The sequence below is a fragment of the Oryza sativa genome, chromosome 5 (assembly GCF_034140825.1).
Source record: "Oryza sativa Japonica Group chromosome 5, ASM3414082v1".
In the NCBI taxonomy this organism is placed as follows: Eukaryota; Viridiplantae; Streptophyta; class Magnoliopsida; order Poales; family Poaceae; genus Oryza; species Oryza sativa.
Window position 1 is genome coordinate 13620078 of NC_089039.1, and position 23968 is coordinate 13644045.

The 23968-nt window shown below is 45.5% G+C and overlaps 2 protein-coding genes, 1 long non-coding RNA gene and 1 other non-coding gene across 6 annotated transcripts; 1 reads left to right on the top strand and 3 right to left on the bottom strand.

Annotated features, from left to right (window-relative positions):
- Positions 1–112: 112 nt before the first annotated feature.
- LOC4338350 (cytochrome c1-2, heme protein, mitochondrial) lies at positions 113–4548 on the bottom strand. Of its 3 annotated transcripts, none has more exons than XM_015784965.2 (8): positions 4432–4548; positions 2747–2814; positions 2045–2247; positions 1496–1775; positions 1339–1410; positions 726–842; positions 566–631; positions 113–481 (listed from the first exon to the last, which is right to left on the bottom strand). In XM_015784965.2, the coding sequence occupies exons 2-8, from the start codon at positions 2804–2806 to the stop codon at positions 365–367; spliced, it is 915 nt and encodes a 304-aa protein (XP_015640451.1). In that variant the 5' UTR covers positions 2807–2814; positions 4432–4548; the 3' UTR covers positions 113–364. The 3 variants fall into 3 exon arrangements, with proteins under 3 accessions (XP_015640451.1, XP_015640452.1, XP_066166823.1); XM_015784966.3 differs by having other exon boundaries at positions 2747–2833; XM_066310726.1 differs by lacking the exon at positions 4432–4548 and adding an exon at positions 3212–3356.
- Positions 4549–5140: 592 nt separating this feature from the next.
- Positions 5141–5861, bottom strand: LOC107280949 (uncharacterized). The gene is made up of 2 exons (XM_015783093.1): positions 5454–5861; positions 5141–5317 (listed from the first exon to the last, which is right to left on the bottom strand). The coding sequence occupies exons 1-2, from the start codon at positions 5859–5861 to the stop codon at positions 5141–5143; spliced, it is 585 nt and encodes a 194-aa protein (XP_015638579.1).
- A 6271-nt stretch (positions 5862–12132) lies between these two features.
- On the top strand, positions 12133–13035 carry LOC112939108 (uncharacterized). Its single transcript, XR_003242642.2, has 2 exons — positions 12133–12633; positions 12715–13035. It is a non-coding gene; the product is annotated as an uncharacterized lncRNA (long non-coding RNA).
- Positions 13036–17067: 4032 nt separating this feature from the next.
- On the bottom strand, positions 17068–17173 carry LOC112939130 (small nucleolar RNA R71). The gene has a single exon (XR_003242672.1). It is a non-coding gene; the product is annotated as a small nucleolar RNA R71 (small nucleolar RNA).
- Between the last annotated feature and the right edge of the window lie 6795 nt (positions 17174–23968).

The following is a 23968-nucleotide window of genomic DNA, read 5'->3' on the forward strand; positions in this document are numbered from 1 at the left end:
AACGCATAGATTCGACACAGAACTTGACAAAAACACAAAACAGGACAGTTCAACAGGCATCCGTCACATAAAAACGCAAACCCAAATCATCAGCGTGCTCGAAACAAATGAATTGTGCACAGTTCAAAACATAAAGATTTATGAACTTTAGCAGTTCTGTTAGAAGCTTGCTGGTACCATTCAGGTAACATTGACAAAAATTGCAAGTGCTCCCATGAAGAAAATGCTTTTGCAGCAGAGGAAGAAAACAGAAAATTCTAGGCATGGGAAACCCCAGTGGCAGAATGTACATCATACTCATTATTTGAAATGCTTCCGCTTAAATGCTCAAAACATTTTAATGAAAGTAAGAAACAGTGGTCCCTCAGTTGACAACATCAAGGACCAGCTTGCGTGACTTCAGGACGGACCACCTCATGCGACGGTAGTATGCGGCTTGGAGAAGTGCAAGTGACAGTAGGAAGATCCATTTCACTCCCATCTACATCAAATTAGAGTAGGTTGGTATTAGGAAATATTGCGAATTGAAAGTAATATATAAATGGACAAAAGTTGAGCTGATTACCAGTTTCCTCTCTTCCATCTCAGGTTCAGCTGCCCATGACAAGAACGAAACGACATCCTTGCCCATCTGTGGTAGAGGATGACAACAATCATGCTTAGGCCCTTAATGCTAACCCAACATGTCACAACTGTAAGAGCCCAACAACGCATTAGAAACTTACCTGGGCTTCAGTGGCAGGAGTACCATCTTCATATTCAACAGCTCCATCTATAAGCATCTTGGGCATAGCTATGGCACCACCAGGGAAGTAGGGATTGTAATGCAAACCCTCACGGATCTAGAATACAAATCAACCAGAGAGTTTACTAATGTTGCACACTGCAGAAAGCAAATAACAGAACACAACCAGCTTGAAAAATTACAGCTAGAAAAATAACACTTCGTGGGACAGGTTAGGTTTTTTTCAAAATAGAGTTCAACATCATAATTATGAACAAAAATAGTGATTATGTAGTGAATTCCAAACAATAACTGACAACAAATGAGAGGCTGAATAATTGTAAATTAACAGAGAAAACACTCAAACAACAATGGGACAACACAACTTGAAGCTGAGCACCTCCAAGTTCAACCAGTATTGCAATTACAGAGTTACAACAGTGTCAAATTTGATGTCAATATCATGTGTCTGTAAAATATGTATCCCTGTGACACAAGTGATTCAATCCACATGCAAGAGCATCTTTATTGTTTGTAAAGGAATTAAGGGCGATACACATAGCAAGTAGCAACTGCAAATGCCTAAGGTATAACTGACAGAGAATGAGATTTACCTGAACACCGGCAGGTGGATCACGGTAACCAGTAAGAAGAGCAAACACATAGTTCTGGCCATTGTGCCTTGCCTGAACATACGGAGTCAAACAGTAAATTACAACTTGAAGGTGGAAGATTAAACAATGCAACGCCAATGGCATAAAATATCATTACCTTCGTGATAAGACTGAGATCTGGTGGGTATGCCCCACCATTTGCAAAACGGGCTGCTTGCTCATTTGGATATGGTTGTGGGAACCGGTCACTTAACTTACCAGGACGTGTGAACATTTCACCCTCATCATTAGGACCATCAACCACCTCAATCTCAGCAGCCATAGCCTTTGTTTCTTCTTCAGTGTAGGCCACACCAACCAAATCTCGGTACGAAATTAATGACATGGAATGGCAAGAGGCACACACTTGTGTATAAACTTGATGTCCACGCCGAATACTGATCATAGAAGTGTTCAAATATAAGACAATGAGTAAACAGCAAGAATAGGGTAGTAGTGGTTAAAAGGATTTTCTTGGGAGCAAAAGAATATTGTGATTCTTTTCGCTATCCTACTGGGAAACTAAATTGGTGAAGTAGGTTTGAAGGATTGGGGTAACCAAGAGCATGGATCAATTAATAATAACCAAATACCGTATGCAAAGACTCTGAAATATTGCAATGAGCTAAACTCTATTTTGTAAGGAAGTTGAAAAAGGATGACTCACGATGCATGGTCATAAGAGCTAAGAATGCCAGCATGTGGCCAGGGATATTCAGCTGCTGCCAAACCATGCTCAGCTTCATCTGCAGAAGCTATTGTAGCAAAGCTTAAAAGACCAGAAGCACCAACTCCAAGAAGAGCCAATGCTCTCAGTCCAGCGGAGGATTCTTCATGCTTTATCCGGAACGAGGATAGCAGAGATGAGCCCTGAAAACATGATTATAATGTTTTAAAAAAAAGCAGGTCACCACACTAAAAAGGAGATGATCATGGGTACTGAAACTTATGGTGAACAAATGGTTACTGTCAGATTATAAACTTTGTCAAAATTAGGATAAGTAGTTGATATCATGGTCTAATTACTCAACCAGAACAGCAAAAATAAGCATTGTATGCATAATGCAGGTTTAACTGTAAAAAGTAGAATAAAGATCAATCCTGCCAAACAGAAACCCCTAAAAACTGTGCAGTAGTAACTAGTAAGAATGTGAACTGTGATTTCTTTCCAAAACCCCATCTGATACATTTCACGTTATAGTGATGTCCGGTAATACCTTTCTACATGCCATTTCAATAATCAATTCAAGATTGGTATACCATAACATTTCATACAGGCATCAGACAGAAAATAAATATTAAAAAGATTGGTAAGCGATCGGTTTTTGACAGAAGTAATACAAAATAAATAGTTCATTAAAATTCTTACTGAGGACTGATTATGGAGTGTTCTCCGTAGGAGCTGGTTAATGCCCCGACCAGCAGCCATCCAGGATACTGCATCAAATATTGAAAACTGAGATGTACAATAAAAGAGGTTATGGCATCATAATTAGTAGAAGCAACTGTGCATATTTCATTTACAGTATCTAACCATCCAAGTGGAGTGAATTTGAGTAATAACCAGGAGGATTCACCGCAAATTTACACCCTCCGTCCCAAAAAGAATCAACTTATGGAGATAAATCTGGACATGCATTTGTCTAGATTTGTCCCCAGAAGTTGGTTTTTTCTGGAACGGAGGGAGTATATGTCAGAAAATCAACCCCCAATGTCAAAATTAAAACAACTGAATGGTATTTTTTTATTAACTCATGAAAAGAAATAAGCATACATTTGGTGCCATGCATTACAATCTCTGAAAAAAACTGTTTAAATTGACCTTACTGCAGACCTTAACTTACTACATACTTGCTCCTTGAAAGAAGTATGTATGCTATCTCACCACAATGCTCTACCTAAACAAGTTACACAGGTCGAAAAAGGGAACCTTGTTATTGCATAGACAAAGCATAGATTTGATTGTCTAGCTACAACCCCTAGCCCCCTTCTTATATGCAAACCGTGGAAGACCGCGTAATAGCAACTAGGCCAATTTATCCATCTATGTGGTTAACACAAGACCATTATATCAATAACCTAATTAGAGGATAGTGCTGTTACTGCATTTGCAGAAGACCTAATGCATGCACGTAAACCATGACGGCAACATCCTATATTGATGTGCCTATAGTGACATACCTGACATATCGATATCATGTAAACTAATTTGCTAAAAGTAGGATGAAGATAGTGAAAGACATATGGTGCAAAACTTTTATCTAACACCTCATCTAGGCCATAACTCACAAATTGCAGTATTCTAATCAGTGTGTTTACAAGAAAATATACAAAAAGAAGTGTACCAGATACGCCAGTGACCTAAAACATGATATCAAAGAAACAAGATGAAACTTGCATCGCAAAAAGTTTAGATTAGTATAAATGGAGCATTGCACTATTGTCGATAAATAAGCACATACCATGCGAAATCATCTCAATTGTTAGGTGCCAACTGTAAGGCACATTGAACATAAGTAGCCACAGGAATAAATCATCTCAATTTTTCATGATGATGTAGTGATATCTCAGCCGTGCCTAATCTATCTAGCGAAAAAGATTACTTGGTACGTGACAAGAAAAAGGGAAAAAAATGGGTATGATCCATGTGGTACACGATGCGTGTTCACGTACTGGACCATATGCCCAAATCCACAGCACTAGTCCGTCCCTCATCCACTAGGGGTTCCATTGTTCTAACAACAAGTACCAAGGAAACCAAACAGAGCGGGCAGATCTAGGCGGTTCACAGGCATCAAACAAACTAGTCAAAATGGCATCCCATCCCATCCCATCCCATGGCGGATGGTAGATCCGCGTGATTCTCCAAAGCACCCATTTGGGGGCAGATCTACACGTTCCAAACAAACAAACAGAAGAATCGAATCGACAGGTTCCATCCATCCATCCAACCCACCCAGGTAACAGATCTGCGCATCCCTAGCGCTCGCCTAACAAATCGATCGCAGGGACGAACTCGCAAAAGAAATCATGAGGAGAGGGGAGAGGCCATACCGGAAGGGGAGGAGGTGGGTGCCCTAGCCCTAGCTCAGCCTCAGCTCGGTCGTCCGCCTTACCGGGAGGGGGAGGAGGAGGAGGAGGACGAGGAGGCGAGCACAAGTGGAGGTTCCCAAGAGAAGAGAAGAGAAGAGAAGAGGAGAAGCGGCGCAAAGGGCGAAGAGAGCGGGGGCCAACCCTAGCGCTGGACCCTCTCTCCTCTGCCTGGGCCAGAACTCCTAGCGCGGCCTGGCCTACTACAGAGCCTCTAAGGCTCGGTCCACTTACGGAAAACAAAAAGGAAATAAGTCCAATTCGTGTCCCTCAAATATAGCTCCAATCCTCAATTGATGTCGTTTGAACCATAATACCGGATATCTTTGAAACCCAAATTATTAAAACCGGTGTAACTTGACTCTCTCAACTGTGTTTGGAGAGTGGTTTCGTTGACGTGACACTTTGACTTATCTACCTCGATGAGTCTTCTGGTGGAGCCCACATAGACCTTTAAGGAGGGCTGGTTGTTGAAGTTACCGTTATTGTTGTTGTTGTTGCCTCCTTGGTAGAACGGGCAGGGCTGGTTCCACCCCTGGTCTTCTTTGGGATGATAGCCATTGTTCCCCATGAACATGGCTTCTTCACGAATGTCGGGGCAGTCGTTCCCCGAGTGTCCAGTGTTCCTGCAGACCTCACAAGTGATGTGCGAGTCTAGTGCCTTGACAGCGGCCTACGGGTTGTTCTTCTCCTGATCATCTAGCTTCTTCATCAGGAGGTCCAGCTTTGCGGCCAGCATTTTTGTCTCCTTGACAGTATGCATGCCATGCTGATGGGTCTGGAGATGTTCTTCACTGCAGCTCATGTTCGACACTATCTTCTCGATGAGATCAACGGCCCCTTTGACCGTCTTTGATAAGAAGGCACCCCCAGCAGTAACGTCCAAGTGATTCCGGGACGAAACAGTAAGTCCGTTGTAAAACTCTGTAGAATGAGCCAGTTGTCCATCCCATGGTGAGGACAGGCAGCTACATATTCCTGCAGACGTTGTAAAACTCCTGGAAGCTTGATATTCTCCTGCGGAGGGCATTTGTCTTGCCCATCAGGAAGAATTTTGAGAGGAACGCAGTGGAGCACTTGTCCCATGTGTTAACTGCAACCCGATTCGTGTAAAACCACTGCTTCACTTTTCCCAGGAGTGAGAAAGTGAACAGACGCAGCCTAATGGTGTCCGGGCTGACACCCTTCATGGTGTAGGTGCTGCAGATCTCTAGGAACTGCTGCAAGTGAGCACTTGCGTCCTCATTTGGCCTGCCACAAAATAGGCTTGCATGCGCCATAGTAATCAGGCTGCTCTTGAGATCGAAGTCAGTGTCTCCGAGGTTAACCTGTGGCCCGACGGGCACATTGTCAGCGGACGGAGCAGCGAACTCACGAAGTGTCTTCTCAGCCATATTCCTGAAACATGGTGACGCTGGGATGACTGGTTTCTTAGCTGAAAGTTTCTTCTGCGGAGGGACGACACTCGGTCTGACGCTCTGGAAGAAAGCTTCTGGATTTTCGTTGAAGTTTTCTGGCAGGTTTACCAGTCATGCACTATCCTGTTTTCATACCCTGTTTTCATGACACAAAGGTTAGCCTGCAACGGACAATGATTTATGCAGAGGTAATTATATATAAAAGATTATTAGCTTATAGTAATCTCTTTACTAATCTTCCCTAGAAACAGCGCTAGAAATGCTAGTTGGTATTTCTTAACGACATTACTACAAATATTCATTCCCAGCAATGGCGCATGAATAATCCTGGTATATATGTATGGTCAAAGAAGTAATCCGCAAGCGCACGGATATACCATTGTAGCATTTCACCCAGAAGTATACAATCATGTGGCTAATACCCCCTAACAGTGCCCTCCTGGTGTTTCGAGAGACCATCCTGGGTTACCGAGTTCCTTACGACAACCTGTCATGGCCGTCCAACCGGGGCTAAATACATGAGAGTACCCTCCCTAGGAATTAGTCTTAGGAATATATACTAACGTGGAGGAATACCTGTATTGAGCTGTCATCATCAGTGGTCCACCTCTACTGTCCTGCAGCATATATGCCCAGATAGTGATAATTAGTAATCTAAGCACCATGCTTACATTAATAAATACTACTCTACACCTCTGGACATGATATAGAGCAACCGATAAATCGGACACTAAACCCATGCCATTGCACCTCTCTGGTAGGCTACCCACACAATTATACCGACGCAAACATAAAGCAAGAGCAATACTCAGACTAAGCAAAGTACTGAAAGTATATAAAGAAGAATATTTCATTAATTTCGAAAGTCTTATAGATGAAAGTAGAAAAGCTGCTAGAGCCATACCGGAACTCTTCCGAAGACTCCGAGGACTCCGAGAACTATTCTATTCTACTCCACTTAGCACTAAAAATACTAAACTAAAGTATGAAGAGAAATCTTGAGCTTGCTTGAGTGTGTTGAGATAGTGAATGAACTCCTCCTGTTATAGGGCAGTTATGATGGTTGTAGCTATGCGAATTGTCCATTTTCCCCCGGAACCGTCATTGGGAATCAATTTGGAGCGTCCACGTGGAGGGCTGACCTGAGCCGACGTAGCCAGGGTTTGGCTGAACCTGGGCTAGCCCAGCAGGTCTCCAGCTTCGGCAGGGTGGGTGACAGGTGGGTCCTATTGGTGGTTGTGGCAGTTAATGCGGTTTCCAGGATGGTTACACCTGATTTGTGGACCCTCCTTATCCATAAGCTTGCTTAGGAGTGAGGTTTCTTCACTTTCTCTTTATTTTATTTGCTAAATTCCTGTAACAAATAATACTATAAGTACAAGTGGAGATATGTTATTCTAAAACAAATATGCATTGTAAGCATAGCTAGTTCTCCTTTATTATAGTTATATTGACGGTCGAGATTGGTCTATAACGTCCGTCAACAGTGTATAAAATTAGGGGATCCTAAACATGGTATGCTCCATGAGTGGCTTCTCAGCAGAAGGGTGTCTGTAGGAAGGGAAATATGGGTGTTGTTTTTTGTTGCCATACAACTTCTTCAAATAAATGCCCATCCAACCAAAAAGTGTATAGGCCATGGTCTACTTGCAGCATGGGAGGGGATGATAAGATTTGTACTAGCCAATATCAAAGAATAGTACAAAGAACATAGGGCGGGCGGAGCCAACGAATTTCTCCACCCTAGGGCCATCCAGGAAGCCATGACCAATACCCCCATGACGAAGGACTGGACCCAACCCAACAACAACGAAGCAACAAAGCCACAAAGCTATAAAGGCGGCTATGTAAATGCGTGAGGACTCAATGCCCGAGGAATCTGGCAACCCCTCCATGCGGTTGTGAAAATGATCACACCAATCCTGAAGCGAAACTTCTCCACCAACTTCAAGACTCTTCCTAATGTCCATATGTAGCATTAAGCTCTTTGGGTACATCAAGAGAGATGGCTCTAACTCACTGTGAGGTGGAACGTACTCTTCAAAAAGATCACCGTCAAGGGGCAGTCCTGAGAGTTTGTATATATCGAGTAATGTGATGGTCCTCTCGCCATGAGGAAAAAGGAAGCTGTTGGTGTGTGGATCCCATTTTTCCAGCAGAGATCTCAGCATACTTGGTGAATGGTGATGTACAGTACAAACCAAGGGAGCAATAGATAGACCCATAAATGTAATCTACCCCCTCTTCGCTACCACGCAAATGAAGGGAATGATGACGCAGGACTGCTTTACCCCATTCCGCATATCCTGAAGGAGCTAGAACAAATTCCACCTTATGGTTTTCCCAACCCAATCCCTCAGATACTATCCTATTCCCTAAGGTGGAAGCCTTATCATCTCAAGGCAAAGGGGTGAGAGGGTGAAAACAGCGGCCCTTGAAAGCGTGACCAGAAGTCCTGCCACGAGTGTTACGCGAAAATTCACCACCGATCAATTCTTTATCCACAATAGTAGGGTTCCCCAAGTCACTTGTTTCAGGTTCATAGGGCTGAAGTTGCGCCATTCTAAAAAGCGGCAAGTTATGTGTTGCTCGAGAAGAGCCAGCATCTGTCATCTACAAATGAAAAAAATATATCGGAATATGTATATAGGTGCAGCCTAAATATACAATGAGGAAGAAAAGGTATTGTTAGACAAGTTTGACATGCAAATCTAATTAACAACCCGGATTGGCTGCGTAACATATCACAAAATTTCCGGGAACCCCGATTATACGAGCAACTCATTCTATACAAATGTGGTTAAAGAAAGTTATATGTATCTATCAACCTGTAAAAAAAATGAATGACTGAAAGAGGGTGAAGAAAATCTCTCTGTACCTTCCTCTTGCCACACCTAAATCACCAATCACCCGCTGAAATTAAGACTTGGTAGGTTTCGGGCATGTGTGCATAGGGAAGAAACCCAAATGGAATTAATTAATGGAGGAATGAAAGCCAACAATAATAGTAAAAAGGAAACAAAAAAAAAGATCGCCAGTTCAGTATGCAAGATCAAATCAAGGTCTTACCTTTGATGCTGTCATTGATGAAGTCTCTCCTCAAATCCTTGCACAGAAGAGGAGAAAGAGGGAGAAGACTGGAGTAGTAGATGAGTTCAACGAACAAGTGCCTCACTGCCCCTAGCCATAGGGAACGTGGCCAAATAATCGGAGAGATGCTCCTTAATTTTCTCAACAATCTTTCAAACAACGGGCACATCGATAGTTGTGAGGATAAACTTCACATGCATCATGTCCCTACGAATCCAAAATTATGTTTCGAGCTCCGGATGCAAAACCAAAATTTTGGCAAGGGGGCATTTGTTGACACTGATTTTGGCTCGTATCTTAAATAAGATGTATTAAATTATAAACTAATATATAATCTCAAACATAATGTAAAAAAATAAATAAACAAAAATAGGAATAAACAGTCAAAACAGTCAAATGAATAAATAAAATAAAATGGCGACCAAAAATATATGGCCGCAATATAAAAATAAAATCCGCTCGGTCAGAGTGAAATGATTTCCGGCGCAAATAGAAATGCGTATGCGCGTGCCATATAAAAATAAATTAGCATCTTGGAAACACGTTCAAAAAATTAAAAAACGTGAACAAATATTTTTTACGTGCTTTTCATCGGACCGACGAACGCTGATACTTAGCTTTCTGGTCGTGTGCACATATGAAATTCGTGCTATAATAAAAGAGATCGTATAAATATATTGAGACTACGATTATTCGCTAAGTACACACCTGGCCTAAAACATATGGCCGTGGAATAGGATTTTTCCCACTCACCCAAAATAGTCATGTCCTAAATATTTTCAGGAAAGGTGTACGCACCATATAAAATAGTTTTAGACTACGGTCATCCAATAAATTAAAAAGAAAACCAAAATATATGTTCATACAACAAATGAGAAAATTATACTCCTAATTTTTGCGACGTGAAATAAAAATGCATGTCACGTGCAGACCGCTATAATGATGCGGATATATAAACACGCACGCGCCAAATAAGAGAGGGCCAGATGTCAGTGAGAGGATACACGCGCTCTCTCTCACTCAATAACCAGGCAATTAAAAGGCTAACTGGAGTAATAAAGATTAGAATGATAACAATAAATGGGAAAGCATGTAACGACCAGGGGCATGACCGGTCTGCTCATGTTCACCCCACTACCTGCACGCACGTTGCCACATTCATCCAGTCAAAATGAAGGGACCCACATGTAAGCCAAAGAAAGGTGTATGCTGTTGAGTCCATTTCCCACGATCTGCCCACGGATGCGCGCGGGACTCTGTTCTAAACCACGAAAAGCTGGTTAACCCCCTAGCGGCAAAGGAAGTTCCAGGGGAGATTAGCGTAGAGGCTAGGTGCTGTTCGTAGGCTTTGCAGAAGCGCTGCTTGTTGCTAGGCAATACTGCTGCCGTTCCGCTTTGCTCCTATGCCATCTCGTCAGCCTCTGCTTCCTCGCTCCACTGTGCTGGAAGATCAGAGGTGTTTAAGGTGGGAATCATGCTCCTCCTTCGTTATTAGGCTCGTTCATTGTGTGCGAGTCAAAGAATCTCTCGGTTCTCGTTCTTCTGCTCACGTTGATGTATTCTTTTGCTATGTTGTTCGGTTCGGCTAATGAGTACGAACCAGGAAGTCATCTTCTTGCCATATTCTTAGGCTTGACCACCATGAGTACAAGCCAAAGGAATTTTTCGTCTTTTGTTATGTCCTTCGTCTCAACCAATGCATATGAGACAAGAAAGTTCGTTTTATTTGATGGCTTTTAACATAATTTCACACTTTTTTCTATGGTTCGGCCAGATGAGTATGGGTCTAGGAGTGGCTTCTATGCACGTTTTTTTTCATGTTATCCTACCATACCCTCTGATTTGGTCTCGTTAGTGGATACAAGCCTAGACGAGATTCTCGCTCTCAGGTTCGGTCCCCTACGAATGGATACAAATCACGGATACAAACATGAAATTTGCATACACTACTACAAAATCGATTTTTCATGGCGTTGACTTTTTGTTTTCTCTAGCGGCCATAAGTGGAAACCGTTAGCGAAATTTTAACGAGGGATGAGGCGTTAAGGACCGTCAGCGAAAATGGATCTTCGCTGGCGGCTGGGTTAAGAGTACCGCTTGTAAAAATAGGGGACTTTTTATAAGCGGACCTCTTAAGTGATTTTCGCTGGCGGTTACTAAGGACCTCCGACAGCAAAAAGTACATACTCATAGAGAGCAGCGCTTGCAAAAAAAAATCAACCGCGTTATTAAAAACCCCCACAGCCCACAACCCACCACCCACCGCATCCCTCTCCTCTCCCAGTCGCCTCCCTCTCCTCTTCTCCCATACACGGCCGTCTCCCTCTCCTCTCCGGTATTCTCAGAGGTGAAGGGAGCCTGCAGTGGTAACAACGACGGCGCGTGGAGGTGGATCCGGCGATGGGGAGGAGCATAGGCGAAGCTCGTGGTGCGGAGGCGGATCCAACGATGGGGAGCAGCGACGAAGCTCGTGGTGCGCCGACAACGCGAGCTGCGGCGACTCAGGCCACGGGCGGTGGATCTGGCGGCCCGGGGAGTCGCAGGCGGCGGTGGGTGGTGAAGGAGAGGGGCGGTCGTGGTGGAGAGGTGGATCTGGCGGCGGGGAGCGGCGTGGTCGGTGGAGCCGTGGTGGGGAGGGGTGCGGGCGGCGGCGAAGAGTGGCGGTCTCCTCTCCCAGTCGCCTCCCTCTCCTCTCCTCCCATACACGGCCGTCTCCCTCTCCTCTCCTCTCTAGTCTTCTCAGAGGCGGTGAAAGGGTGCCTGCAGTGGTAACGGCGACGGCGGCACGGAAGCTGATCCGGCAACGAGGTGCAGCGACGAAGCTCGTGGTGCGGCGACAACGTGAGCTGCGGCGACTCGGGCCATGGGCGGCGGATCTGGCGGCCCGGGGAGTCGCAGGAGGCGGTGGGCGGTGAAGGAGAGGGGCGGTTGTGGTGGAGAGGTGGATCTGGCGGCGGGGAGCGGCGTGGTGGGTCCCATGGCGGGGAGGGGTGCGGGCGGCGGCGAAGAGTGGCGGTCGCGGTGGATCCAGCAGCGGCTGCCACACGACGACGACGGCCGGGCCTCGAAGGTTCCAGCGGCTTCCTCTAACCCCCTCCCCTCTCCCAGATCCAATGGGTGGCGGTGGTGCTCGGCCGGTGCTCGATCTGGCGGCAGCGACTCCGGCGGCACCCATATGTTTGATAATACAGGCAGAGTAAAAATTAAAATAATTCAAAAGTAACATGAATTCACTGCACCCATATGTTTAATCGAAGCAATATATATCCCTGCATCATATATAAAGTGCAGTAAAAAATATAATATTAATGCATGCGTGTTGTAGGTTCATAAGCCTAAAAAAAATGACAAGGTTAAAACATAAATATATAAAAATTTCTGACAATATGTTGATAAAAAGTATCAAATATTAAAGTGAACAAATACTCGCACGGTTATGCCTTGTGGTTTAGATCACATTGGTAGTAATACATGTGAGTATTTTAAGAAAATCAGCCAAGAGTCATATACCTGCTGCATATATTAAAGACAAAATTTGCTACAGAAAATTAAAAAAACGTATAATTAGCTAGTGGACAAAAAAAACTGGTAATTAGTTGCTGGACACCTGCCAGATTATGTTATTATATGTGAAGGAATTGGAGAGAGAAACAGCTGTGTAAGTACGATTTTACCCTTTATTTTTTTTTCCTTATCCTTGTTCTTTTCTCTCTATCTCATTCTTTCTCTCTTCTTCAAGTGAGCCCGAGGGCGACGGCGCGGCGAAGTCATGCTGGGCGCCTGGGTCACTCTCACGATTGAGTTTGTTTTATGTTAATTTGGCGAAGCTGCGGGCTACTGCAGCACCACAGGCCGCAGTGGCAAGAGCAAGCAGCAAGTCTGCAAGGAAGCCAAGGAGCAAGGAAGCAAAACTAAAAGGCAAATTTTGCTAAAGGACATTGTTAATGTGTGGTTTTAGCCCTAGGACACTACCTAAACTCACTTTTAGGGGAAAACACTCGATGAATATAGTAATTTGCCAGTGGACACCGTGACGATTAAAATAATAATTTCCGGTTAAAAAGGAGAGAAAAATCACGTGAAATGTCAAAAATGTCCTTGGGCCCACATGTCAGCTCTATCTCCTATCTCTCTTCTCATCTCTCTCTATCTTCTCTCCCAGAGGGGAACGGGGCGGCGTCGGTCGCTGGGGCTCGAGCTTGTTGCGGCGGAGGAGATGGCGAGGACGGCGGTCGGCGGAGTGGAGCACAGCGTCGGCTGCGGCGGAGCGGAGCTAGAGGCCGAAGCAGGCGGGCGAGCACACGGTGGCTGGCGGAGTGGAGCGGGGCGGCGGCGGCGGTGGACGAGCGTGCGGCCGGCGGAGCGGCAGCGTCGGGCGAGCGGAGTGGCGGCAACGTCGAGCGAGCGCGTGGCAGGCGGGGTGGAGCGCTGGTGGCGGCGGGCGATCGCACGATGACCAGCGGAGCGGCGGCGGGCGGGGCGGGGCGGAGCGGAGCGGGCAGGTCGTGGCTGGCGGAGTAGAGCGGAGCGGCGGCAGGAGAAGGGGGGAGGAGGCCGGCCGGATAGGGGGAGATGAGGCCGGCGGGAGAGGGGGGAGGATACGGCTGCACCGGCGGGAGAGGGGGAAGAGGCGACGGCCGCTCTCGCCAGCTGCTGGAAGGAGGTGATAGAGAGAGAAGAGAGATAAGAGAGCTAACATGTGGGCCCAAGGGCATTTTTGACATTTCACATGATTTCTCTCTCCTCTTCAACCGAAAATTATTATTTCAATCGGCGTGGTTTCCACTGACAAATTATCATGTTTATGGAGTGTTTTCCCCCAAAAGTGAGTTTGTGCAGTGTCCTAGGGCTAAAACCACACATTAGTAGTGTTCTGTAGCAAAATTTGCCAAACTAAAAAGGAATAAAAAGAGGGAGAGGAAGGGGAAGGTCTTGGCATCACACAGTGGTACATATTGTTCAATTGTTTAGAATTTCAGCACATTGCAAATTCAAAGTGTACAGATTTGTGATTGGAAATTTTGAAATAAAATTTGTGTAATTGATGCGAACCCTCGCATTGAGATAATGTTATGTTGTACACTATCATGCATTGAGATTTTTTCCCCATATTCTTGTTCTATACTAACTCTTGCGGATAATTTACGGGCCACACCGACTGCGAGGGAGCTGCTCCGGCCTGGCGGGCACAGGGCAGCTGCAACGAGCAGTCCTTCCCCGTCGAGGACCCTCCCCCTTCGTGCGGCGGGAGGTAAGCTGTGGTGTCAAAGCCACCGGTGGTGTGCGCGACGGTGGGCGTGGCTGGGACGGTGTGCACGGAGGAAATCGCGGTAGCGGACACCCGTGGTGCGTCTCCCCTGCACGCACTGGTACCGTGGCTCTGGATGTGCCGTGCCGAGCTGCCGGCCATCGACAACACCATCGAGGAAGGCGGCGGCGCCAGGAGAAAGCCAAGCCGAGAGAGCCAAAGGGCAATATGGTCTTTTCTTTTTGTCTCTTTCTCTGTTTTGTTTGAAAAGAATAAAATAATGTCTTCAGTGTCCTCAAGCATATGTTTTTTTAGAGTGTCATAGAGCCAATTCACGTCTTTGTGGTGTCCTATAGCTAATTACACGTTTTTTTCGATGTTATTGTTGACGGTCATTATTGACCAGTTTCGACCGTTAATATTACCCAATATATAAAGACTAACTATGCTTACAATGCATAATTTCCAAATAAAATATCTCCTTCCACTATATACTATGCTACTAACATGTATCCAGGAGAAGCACATATAAATGGAGGAGAATCGACAGCAAAATAAATGATCAATCAATTGGATGCTGTCGAGAATCAGACTTGTGGATAGATGGGCTGACAACACGGAATTACCACGAGCAAACAAGCCCACAATTCACACCACTGGATCAAAGGACCAATGTTGACGGTCGTTAGCGATCAGTTTCGACCATCAATACTACCAAAATAAAGGAGAACTAGTTATACTTGCAATGCATATTTGTGTTAGAATAATAAATATTCCACTAGCACTAGGATTACTAACCTCTTGTAGAGAATGACATAAAATGGAGGAGAATCGATATCAAAACAGGTGATCAATCAATCGGACGATGTTGAGAATCAGACTTATCAACGAATGGGCCAAGAACTCAGAAATAACACGACCAATTGGGCCAAAATTCATAAGTCTGCAGAAGGGATCGAGAGAGGAGGCCACCTGCCGAATTTGGACCAGGCCGGCCCAGCCCATGGTTTGGCCGAATCATTGGGTTCAGCCGAACCCACCGTGGCTCCGTTCGATGCAGGGTTTGGATGGGCGGTCAGGATTGCTCCCCTATGGCGGTTGGAGGGTATTACTGACCTTTCCAACCGTCATAACCGTCATTCTCAAGCTATATAAAGCCCTCTCATCCTCCATTTCAAGACACACCTCAAGCAAGAAGTTCATTTCATCTCTCAAGTTTAGCATAGTTTCTAGAGTATAATGGAATAGAAATAGAATAAAATCTTCAGTCCTCAGAGTCTTCGGAAGAATTCGTGTATGGCTCTAGTAGCTTTTCCTTTTTTCTTTTTTTTATGACTTGTACTTTATTTAGAATACTCTTCTTTATACTACTTTGGTATTGTATTACTTTCCGAGTATATGAATACCAACTTTACTATATGTTCGAGTTATATTTATTATGATGCTAGCTTATCTGGGAGATGCAATGGTGTGGGTATAATAATCGTATTTATGATAACTCTATGTCATGACGATGATATTAGATAGTATTTGGTAATTTAAGCGTAGTGTTTAGATTACTAGATATCATTATTTGGGGTTATATGCTGTGGAAGCGAGGTGGGCCGCTGATGGTGACAGCTCAGTATGGGTATTCCTCCACGAATGTATATAGTCCTAAGATACTTTCCTGGGGAGGGTACTCCACCGTATTTAGTCCCGGTTGTATAGTCATGACGGATTGTCGTAAGGAACTCGACAATCAGGGGTGGCTTCTCGAAGCACCAGCAGGGCATCGGATGGAGGGTATTAGCTAAGTAATACTATAACTAGGATGTATATATAATATGTATGTAAATTAGAAGTATAGGAATAGGATCTTTCTATATTCTTTCCACTTAGCTTAGATAATCACGAGTAAGAGGATGAATGCTTCTACTTAGTGTTATTGTACCCTATGAATTATATTAACCCCTGCTTAGACTTTGGTTATAAATTATTCGTACAGTAATATATAAATTATTAGTACTGTTCTCTCTATTATAATCTTCCCACGGGATTAAACAAATACGATACCTTTGGAATACTCTCAGGTGAAATGCTACAATGGTATATTCATGCGCTTGCGGATGAACTCTGTAACCATAATATACCAGAAGTATTTTTGCGCCATTACTGGGAATTAAATTTCTAGTAATGTCGTTAAGAAATACCAACAAGCATTTCTGGCACCATTGCCAGGGAAGATTTATAAAAGAGATTACCATTACTAATACTTTATATTTACCTCTATATAATCATTGTACTTTGCAGGCTAACCATGGTTGTTTTCACTTTTATTGTGGAAACAGGGTAGTACATGACTGGTTTCAACTTGCCGGAAAACTCTAAGGAAAATCCAGAGGCTTTCTTTCGGAGCGTAAGCCACGAGTCGTCGCTCTGCAGTAAACTCTTCCGACATAGAAACCAGCCATACCAGCGCTACCAACTTTCAAGACTATGGCTGACAAGACCCTCCGCGAATTTGCTGCTCCCTCTGCTAACAACGTGGCCACTGGGCCGCAAATCAACATGGGAGACGTGGATTTCGATCTGAAGTCCAGCCTTATCACAATGGCGCAGGCTAGCCCGTTTTGCGGCAAGCCTAATGAGGATGCCAATGCTCATCTGCAACAGTTCCTGGAGATCTGCAACACGTTCACAATGAAGGGTGTCAGTCCTGACGCCGTCAGGCTGCAATTGTTTCCGTTTTCCCTCCTTGGGAAAGCGAAACAATGGTTTTATGCCAACCGTGCCACGATCAACACCTGGGATAAATGCTCTACGTCATTCCTGTCAAAATTCTTCCCGATGGGCAAAACCAACGCCCTTCTGGAAGGATCTCAAGTTTCCAGCAGACGAGGGATGAGTCCATTCCTGAGGCGTGGGAACGACTTCAGGAATATATGGCCGCTTGTCCTCATCATGGGATGGACGACTGGCTGATCTTGTAGAACTTTTAGTATCATGACGAGCTGCGTGCTCGAGACATCCGACCATGTTTTATTGGTCATAATTATCCAACTAAAATGCGACTTAATGGTGGGTTGTGGGTGCATGGTTTTGCTAGTCCCACCCATGGCAGTTAAGGACCGGTTCACAGGATGCACTGGAAGACTTACCGCGCTTACCACAAGCGGGAATGGGTAACTGTCTGACTTGAAGTATAGCTTTCCTCTCTGACGCATCCAGGCAAGGGTGAGCGTGATGGAGTTCGGATGGGCCCTGCGACAGTCTATGCGCCTTTTTGATTTGCCTAGGCACGAGAGGGGACTGCCCGCTGCCTGTTGAGGAGTGGGGGTGAAACCTGAGGTGTGGTGTGCTTGGTCAGAGAGGGTTATATGAAGGGTCTTGTCACAATCACTCGACATGGTGACGTGTCCGGACAGGCGCGGTGACATGCCGGTGGATTGTGTCTTTTGGGTACAGTTGTGCACCTCTGGCCAGAGTAAAACTATTCGAATAGCCATGCCCGCGGTTATGGGCGATCGACCAGATTCATCGTGATTAGTCACACACTTATTAAATCGACTCAATGCACTGTAGTTCAGGTGGGTTGGTTGGGCCTATTCAACGTGGTGTAGCGTTGATCAGTGGAGATTTAATATTACCTTAATTAATCAACTATTTTACTGTTTTGCTCAATAAATGTTTTACAATTGCCTTTATGCAAATAGCCTCAAGCCATCCTTGTATCCCCTTGCACGCCTGCATCATTGGTGTGGCTTGCTGAGTACGGTGGTTGTACTCAGCCTTGCTATTATTCCCCCTTTTCAGAAGTGTAGTGCTTCTGAGCTAAAGACGGAGTTAGAGGACCAAGGCTCAGACCCCAGTTGAGTTTTGCCTGTGGAGTGGAGCTGAAGCCCTGCTAGGATTGCCTTTTTCCGCTGCTGCTGCTTTCGTTTCGGGTGTGAGGACTAAGTGCCTCTTCTGTAAGTATTTTACGCTTTATTTACGTTTGAAACCGTATATTACTTGTCGTTTTGTTTACCCTGGGTGATTCTTGGACAGAGATTTAATGCACAAAATAGTCTGGAAATTTGGGCTAAATTTTTGGGCGTGACAAGGTACAACTACAACTGGTCTTCGACCAGTGACGTAGCAGTCCACGTACCACGACTTTAAGTGATCAAGAACAACTACACACATGGTCTTCATCTTGTGTGGTAGTCACCTCAGCATCCTATGAGCATCAATGTCACACCCTAAAGTTCTCCTCCTAAGCCTAAAATTGAATTTATAAATCATCCTAAGAAAATGCCGGTGCAAATCAAGAGAAAACCTTAATAAATTAATGCAAATAATAATCGGAATTGGCATGTGGAATTTTTCTTGAGTTCTACATGTCGAAATACGCTAACAAGATTTTTAGTGGAATTTTCAGAGCTCTCGAAATAATTTTAACCAATTAAAATTGAGCACATGCAATTTTAAATCCCAGGGAAAATCTTTTCCTCCTTTTCTTTTTCTTTTCCCTCCTTTTCCTCTTCTTGGGCCGTCGGCCCAGTCCACCCCGCCGCCGCGCGCGCCCTCCTCCTTGTGGGCCGGCCCAAGCCGCCCCTCCCTCTCTCCCCGGGACGCCGACAGGTGGGCCCCACCTGTCGGGGTCGTCCCCTTCCTCCGGCTGCCCGCCCCACGTCGCCACCACCGCCGAAACCGCCGCTGTGCCAACGTCCCCGCCTCCTCCGGGTCATGTCGGCCACGCCCGCGCATGCGCCGCGCCTCCCGCACCCACTCCCCCTCTCTCCCGCTCGCGCCCGCGCCCGAGATGGCCAGGATTCGAATTCCGAATCCCACCTCTCTCTCCACCTCCACCTCCCCGCGTTGGCCGGCGGAATCCCGCCCCTACCGGCCATGTCCGGGATTCCCCTCCCCTATTTAAGCTCCACCGCCACTCCCTCTCTCTTTTTCCCCATCTCGCCGAACTCCCTCGTGCTTCCCATCGCTCCCGCGCCGTGCTTCCACCCGCCGCCGCCGCTTCCGCTACTCCGGCTGCCGCTAGCCGCCGCTAGGCTCGCCGCCGCACCACGCCGTCGCCGCCGCCCGTCCGATCGGCCTCGGGGGCGATCTGGGCCGTCGGTCCGGTGGACCGGCAGCCTTGAGCCGCTGACCCGGGGGCCCCACTTGCCGGCGCCCCTCTCTCCCCTTGAGCCGCTGACATGCGGGCCCCGCCTGTCGGCACCACCCCCCCTTTGATGACGTCAGCCCTGGGACATATTGCGCAATAAATGATTTAAGGACTTTTTATTATAGTAATAAACACAGTGAATCTTCTAAAATTCATAACTAATTCATCCGTGCTCCGTTTAAGCCCATTCAAGTCTCAGTAAATCAAGAAAAATGTGTAGAATCCATTAAAAATGGTTTTGTTCTCTGTTTCAGTAGTCTTATAGCCTGTTTGCATTGTTTGCTTTGTATGTCGCTTAGATTCCGGTTCTTCTGATGCTCCGGTGTACTTCGAGATAGTCGCCGAGGTTCCTCCAACTGCAGAGCAAGGCAAGTTATGCCTGTCACTTGAACATGTTGATCCTATATTGCAAATGGTCTATTGTTTTTCTTCAAATACTGCATTGTTTTATAATGTTACTATGGGATGTTTACCTATTGTTACAGCCATGCTATTTTGATACCATGCTCCTTTGTTAGCTTGCGTTATAACATGAATAGACTTTGGACTAGGAATTGCTTAGCCATGCTTAGTTCAACTAGCACACATTGGGGAAAAATCCTATTAATGTTTAGACTGTAGGTTCTAATGGTAATGTTGGATTAGTGACACCGCTTCAGTGTTGGTTAATTAAAATAAATCACATGGTGGGCTGTGGGTGCATGGTTTTGTTGGTCGCACCCATGGCAGTTAAGGACCGGTTCGCGGGATGCCCTGGAAGAACTTATCGTACTTACCACAAGCCAGCGTGGGCAACGGCTGGACTTGTAGTGTAGCTTTTCTTTAGCCGACGCATCCAGGCAAGGGTGGGCGTGATGGAGTTTGGATGGGCCCTGCTACGGCCTATGCAGCTTCCGGATTCACCTAGGCACGAGAGGGGACTGCCCGCTGCCTTGTGAGGAGTGGGAGTGAAACCTGAGGTGTGGTGTGCTTGGTTAGAGGGGGTTATGCGAAGGGTCCTGTTACGGTCTCTTTCCGGTATGTCGTGGTGGCATGTCGGCGCACGGAAACGTGTCGTGGGGCTGTGTCTTGTGGGTACAGTTGTACACCTCTGATCAGAGTAAAACTATTCGAATAGTCGTGCCTGCGGTTATGGGCGGTCAACCAGATTCACCGTGATTAGTCTCACCCTAGTTTAGTCTAATGAAATTGGATACTATAGGTGGATGGTTGGGCCTGTCGCAACGTGGTATAGCGTTGGACAGTGGATGAATAATATGATTAATTATTACAACTGTTTAATTCTTTCAACTTCTGTTTATAAATGCTCGCTTTATGCAAATGAACCACTCTAGCTCTCCTTTGATAATTCCCTGCATCATACCCCTATTCCGGTATGACTTGCTGAGTACAGTGGGTAGTACTCAGTCTTGCTCTATTTTCCCCAACCCCAGAGTACAAGTATGTGTCAGATGGTGGTTTCTCCGAGGAGTAGGCTTCGTCCGTGCCGTCGAGGATGTCTGTGGAGTGGTGTTCCCGCTGCAGATCAAGTCAAGGCTTAGTTCCTGTTATCTTTCGTTTTTCCGCTGCATTTATGTAAGACTTTTATGATGTTTGTAAGACGTGGATCTGAATGTCAACATTGTCGTTTGTGTACCCCGGCCGGTCCTGGACGGGGATTTTAATGATGCCCAATCATGTTGTTACAAATGAAAGAATAATGTCTATCTATACATAATAAAGTAACTTCAAATGCAGCACAATATATGCGCCTAAACTTTGCAGTACTGATTTTGCAGTTCAGTTTTCTGTGAGCTTTATGAGATGTTGAAACCGAATTTTGTTTTTTGCCCAAAGAAAATAATTTAGAGAAGTTTTGTTTCAATCATTATTTTGGCCTGAGTTTACCCTGCTAAATGTGTGGAAAATTATCTCATTAAAATCTCATGTACATGTTTATATATCCAAATCAAACTATTTAATGCTCAGCAGACCGTGAAAGAGGAAAATTGGGAAACATCCATTGCTGATTCACTGATCTATTTTAAGCTGCATTTGTACATTTACTAGCTTTTGATAATACATGGCTGCTATCTCACTTTTTCTTGAGTTATCTATCGTCGTTTGTTCTCATAATAGTTTAACTCTTACAGGCTTAACCATTATCTATTGCATGTAGTCCAAGGCATAAAGTAATGAAAATAAGATTCTCACTGAAAAACATCTGTTACGCTATATAATACAATAACAAATTAGTTTTATTCAATGAATTACCAAGACAATGTTTACAATACTTTTATTTTTATCAATGATTATGAGCTTTAATTTGTGAGTATATGTAGATGTACATTAGCAATGAATGCATTTTTCTTCAATTGTATATATCAATGTGCTTTGCACGTGCACGTTCACTAGTTTTTTTAATATATGACGTTGTTGACTTTTAGATATGATGTTTGGATATTTTTTTTAAGAAAAACATATAAATATAATTTATTATCATTAAAGATATTTTAATCATTACTTATATTTTTCCTAAGACGAGTATGAAATGTTAGATAAAGAAAAATCAATAACACCATCTATTTATTAATACGGAAGGAGTAGTATTTTTATTTCTTTCCCTTATCTGTTTATTAATTTTTCCTTGGTTTTTTACTTTCCTTCAATCTATGATAGCTCCAGCTCGTGCGATTTGTCACTATATCTGTGAGGTTGTGAGCCTGTGATCGTGAGAGGCTATTTGGGTAGCCAGCTAGTTTGATCCAGACTTTCAGAGGGAGATGAGCGGCGCAGGAAACACTCCCCAATTTAGGTGCGTTTGGTTGCTCGTATACTTCTAGCCTGGTTCATCTCCTTTATCCAGACTAAGATTGGCCTGGTTAAAGATATACATATGCATTGTTTGGTTGTTTGTATTGAATAAACCTGCATATGGTTAGATATTGTTTGGTTAGTTGTATTAAAGATACTGTATGCGAAAGATGTTTGGTTGGTTGGATCAAAAATACATTCTGGATTGGAGGGTGAGTTTACCTCCATGGGTATTAAATTGAGTTTTAACTAAGTCCAAGATGAAGTTTTCGGAATATTGAGTATAGTTTCTTCGTATTGGAGAGGATAACAACATATTACATGCAGTGCTACTGACTTCTTGGAGATGCACAAATTTCAATGACGAAAAAATTCGCCAAACTAGGAAGTCCCAAAAAATTGTGCCAAACATTAAATTACACTATTATAAATTAATCGTCGGGATTATCCGGTCAACCGGATAGAAAAAGAAAAGAAAAAAATGAAAAAAAAAAGGAAGAGAGAAATGCATCGCCATCTCGCAACTGCCGTCGCCGCTCGCCTACATGACGCTCGCCACTCTCCCTTTGAGTCCCGCTGTTTGCCGCCGCCAGCAGAGTTCATGGCTGCGGATCCGGTGCCGTCGAAGCTGAAGACTCCCGGATCTAGCGTGTCGAAGCTTGTGGCCGTCGGATCTGGTGCGTCACAGCTCGTGAAGGAGGGAAGCGGTGGCCGATGAGGGAGACGATGTCGGCAACGACTAGGAGAAGAGGAGGAAGAAGATGGCAGCGACGACGATGCCCCTAGCCCTCCCTCCGTCCCTCCTCCTGCCCTCTCTCTTTCTTCTGGATTTCGTTGAGCTCAAGCTCCCCATGGAGACGGCGCCGACAACTACTAGGAGAAGAGGAGAGGAGGTAGAAGATGGCAGTGCCGCTGCCGCCGACGGTGCCCCTCGAGCCCTCCCTTCTGGATGCATCGACCCCTGCGCGCCGCTGCACCTGTCCATCCCGAGAAAATGGACATTTAGCCACTTCCAAAACACGGTTTCACTCTAATGCCATTCCGAAAACGTGTTTTTGCTAAAATGCTAATATGAAGTGCGTGCTTACCGCCACTTTGCAAAATTTTGGCCCTTTTGTACATTTTCGAAATCAATTTCGCTCCTCCACCGGATGATGAGATAAAATTGCCTTTCATGTCCTTTGCCGCCATCATTGAGGGAGAGGAGCTCGTCCTCGTCGGCCATCTCCATGTCCACCATGAGCAGCTCACCGTCTTCCTCCTCCTCCTCCATGGATGGCATCTGAAGCAGTGCTATATGGGGAGCCCAGACAACGAGGTGGCCGGCGAGTCCTCCGACATATTCTCTTCCCTCGACCTTGCCACCTCCGCCGACTACCTCGCCGCGGTCGACGACGACATCCCGGAGGTCGCTTCGCCGTGGTCGACGATGGCGGCTAGGGTTTCGAGGTGGCCCCATGGCCTCGTCGGCGACGGAGGCGAAGGGGGGGCCTCCTCGACGACCTCACCTCTGCTTCCGCCTCGTCGGTGCCGTCCGGATGCGGCAGGCAGGGGCAGCTGCCGGTGGTTTTGTCGCTCCACGCACCCAGATACCCTCGTTGGCAGCGGGCGTGGACTCATCCGACGGCGCTGTTGGCCATCCCGCCGTCGTCGGCAGCGGTGGTGGGCTCATCCGATGGCGCTGCCAAGGCTGCCACCATGGAAGGGGAAGGATGGAGGGCAATTTCGTCTCATTATCCACTGAAGAAGCGAAGATGATTTTGAAAATGCACAAAAGGGCCAAAATGGCAAAGTGGTGATGAGCAC

What these genes read in the sequence shown, in the direction of transcription:
- LOC4338350 (XM_015784965.2), bottom strand. Translation starts at nt 2,806, where the DNA reads ATGGCTGCTGGTCGGGGCATTAACCAGCTCCTACGGAGAACACTCCAT. An exon ending in CACTCCATAATCAGTCCTCA is followed by an intron (nt 2,248 to 2,746) that starts GTAAGAATTTTA and finishes TCATGTTTTCAG; the next exon opens with GGCTCATCTCTGCTATCCTC. An exon ending in CTCCTGCCACTGAAGCCCAG is followed by an intron (nt 632 to 725) that starts GTAAGTTTCTAA and finishes CCTCTACCACAG; the next exon opens with ATGGGCAAGGATGTCGTTTC.
- LOC107280949 (XM_015783093.1), bottom strand. Translation starts at nt 5,861, where the DNA reads ATGGCTGAGAAGACACTTCGTGAGTTCGCTGCTCCGTCCGCTGACAAT. An exon ending in GCTTCCAGGAGTTTTACAAC is followed by an intron (nt 5,318 to 5,453) that starts GTCTGCAGGAAT and finishes TTCTTATCAAAG; the next exon opens with ACGGTCAAAGGGGCCGTTGA.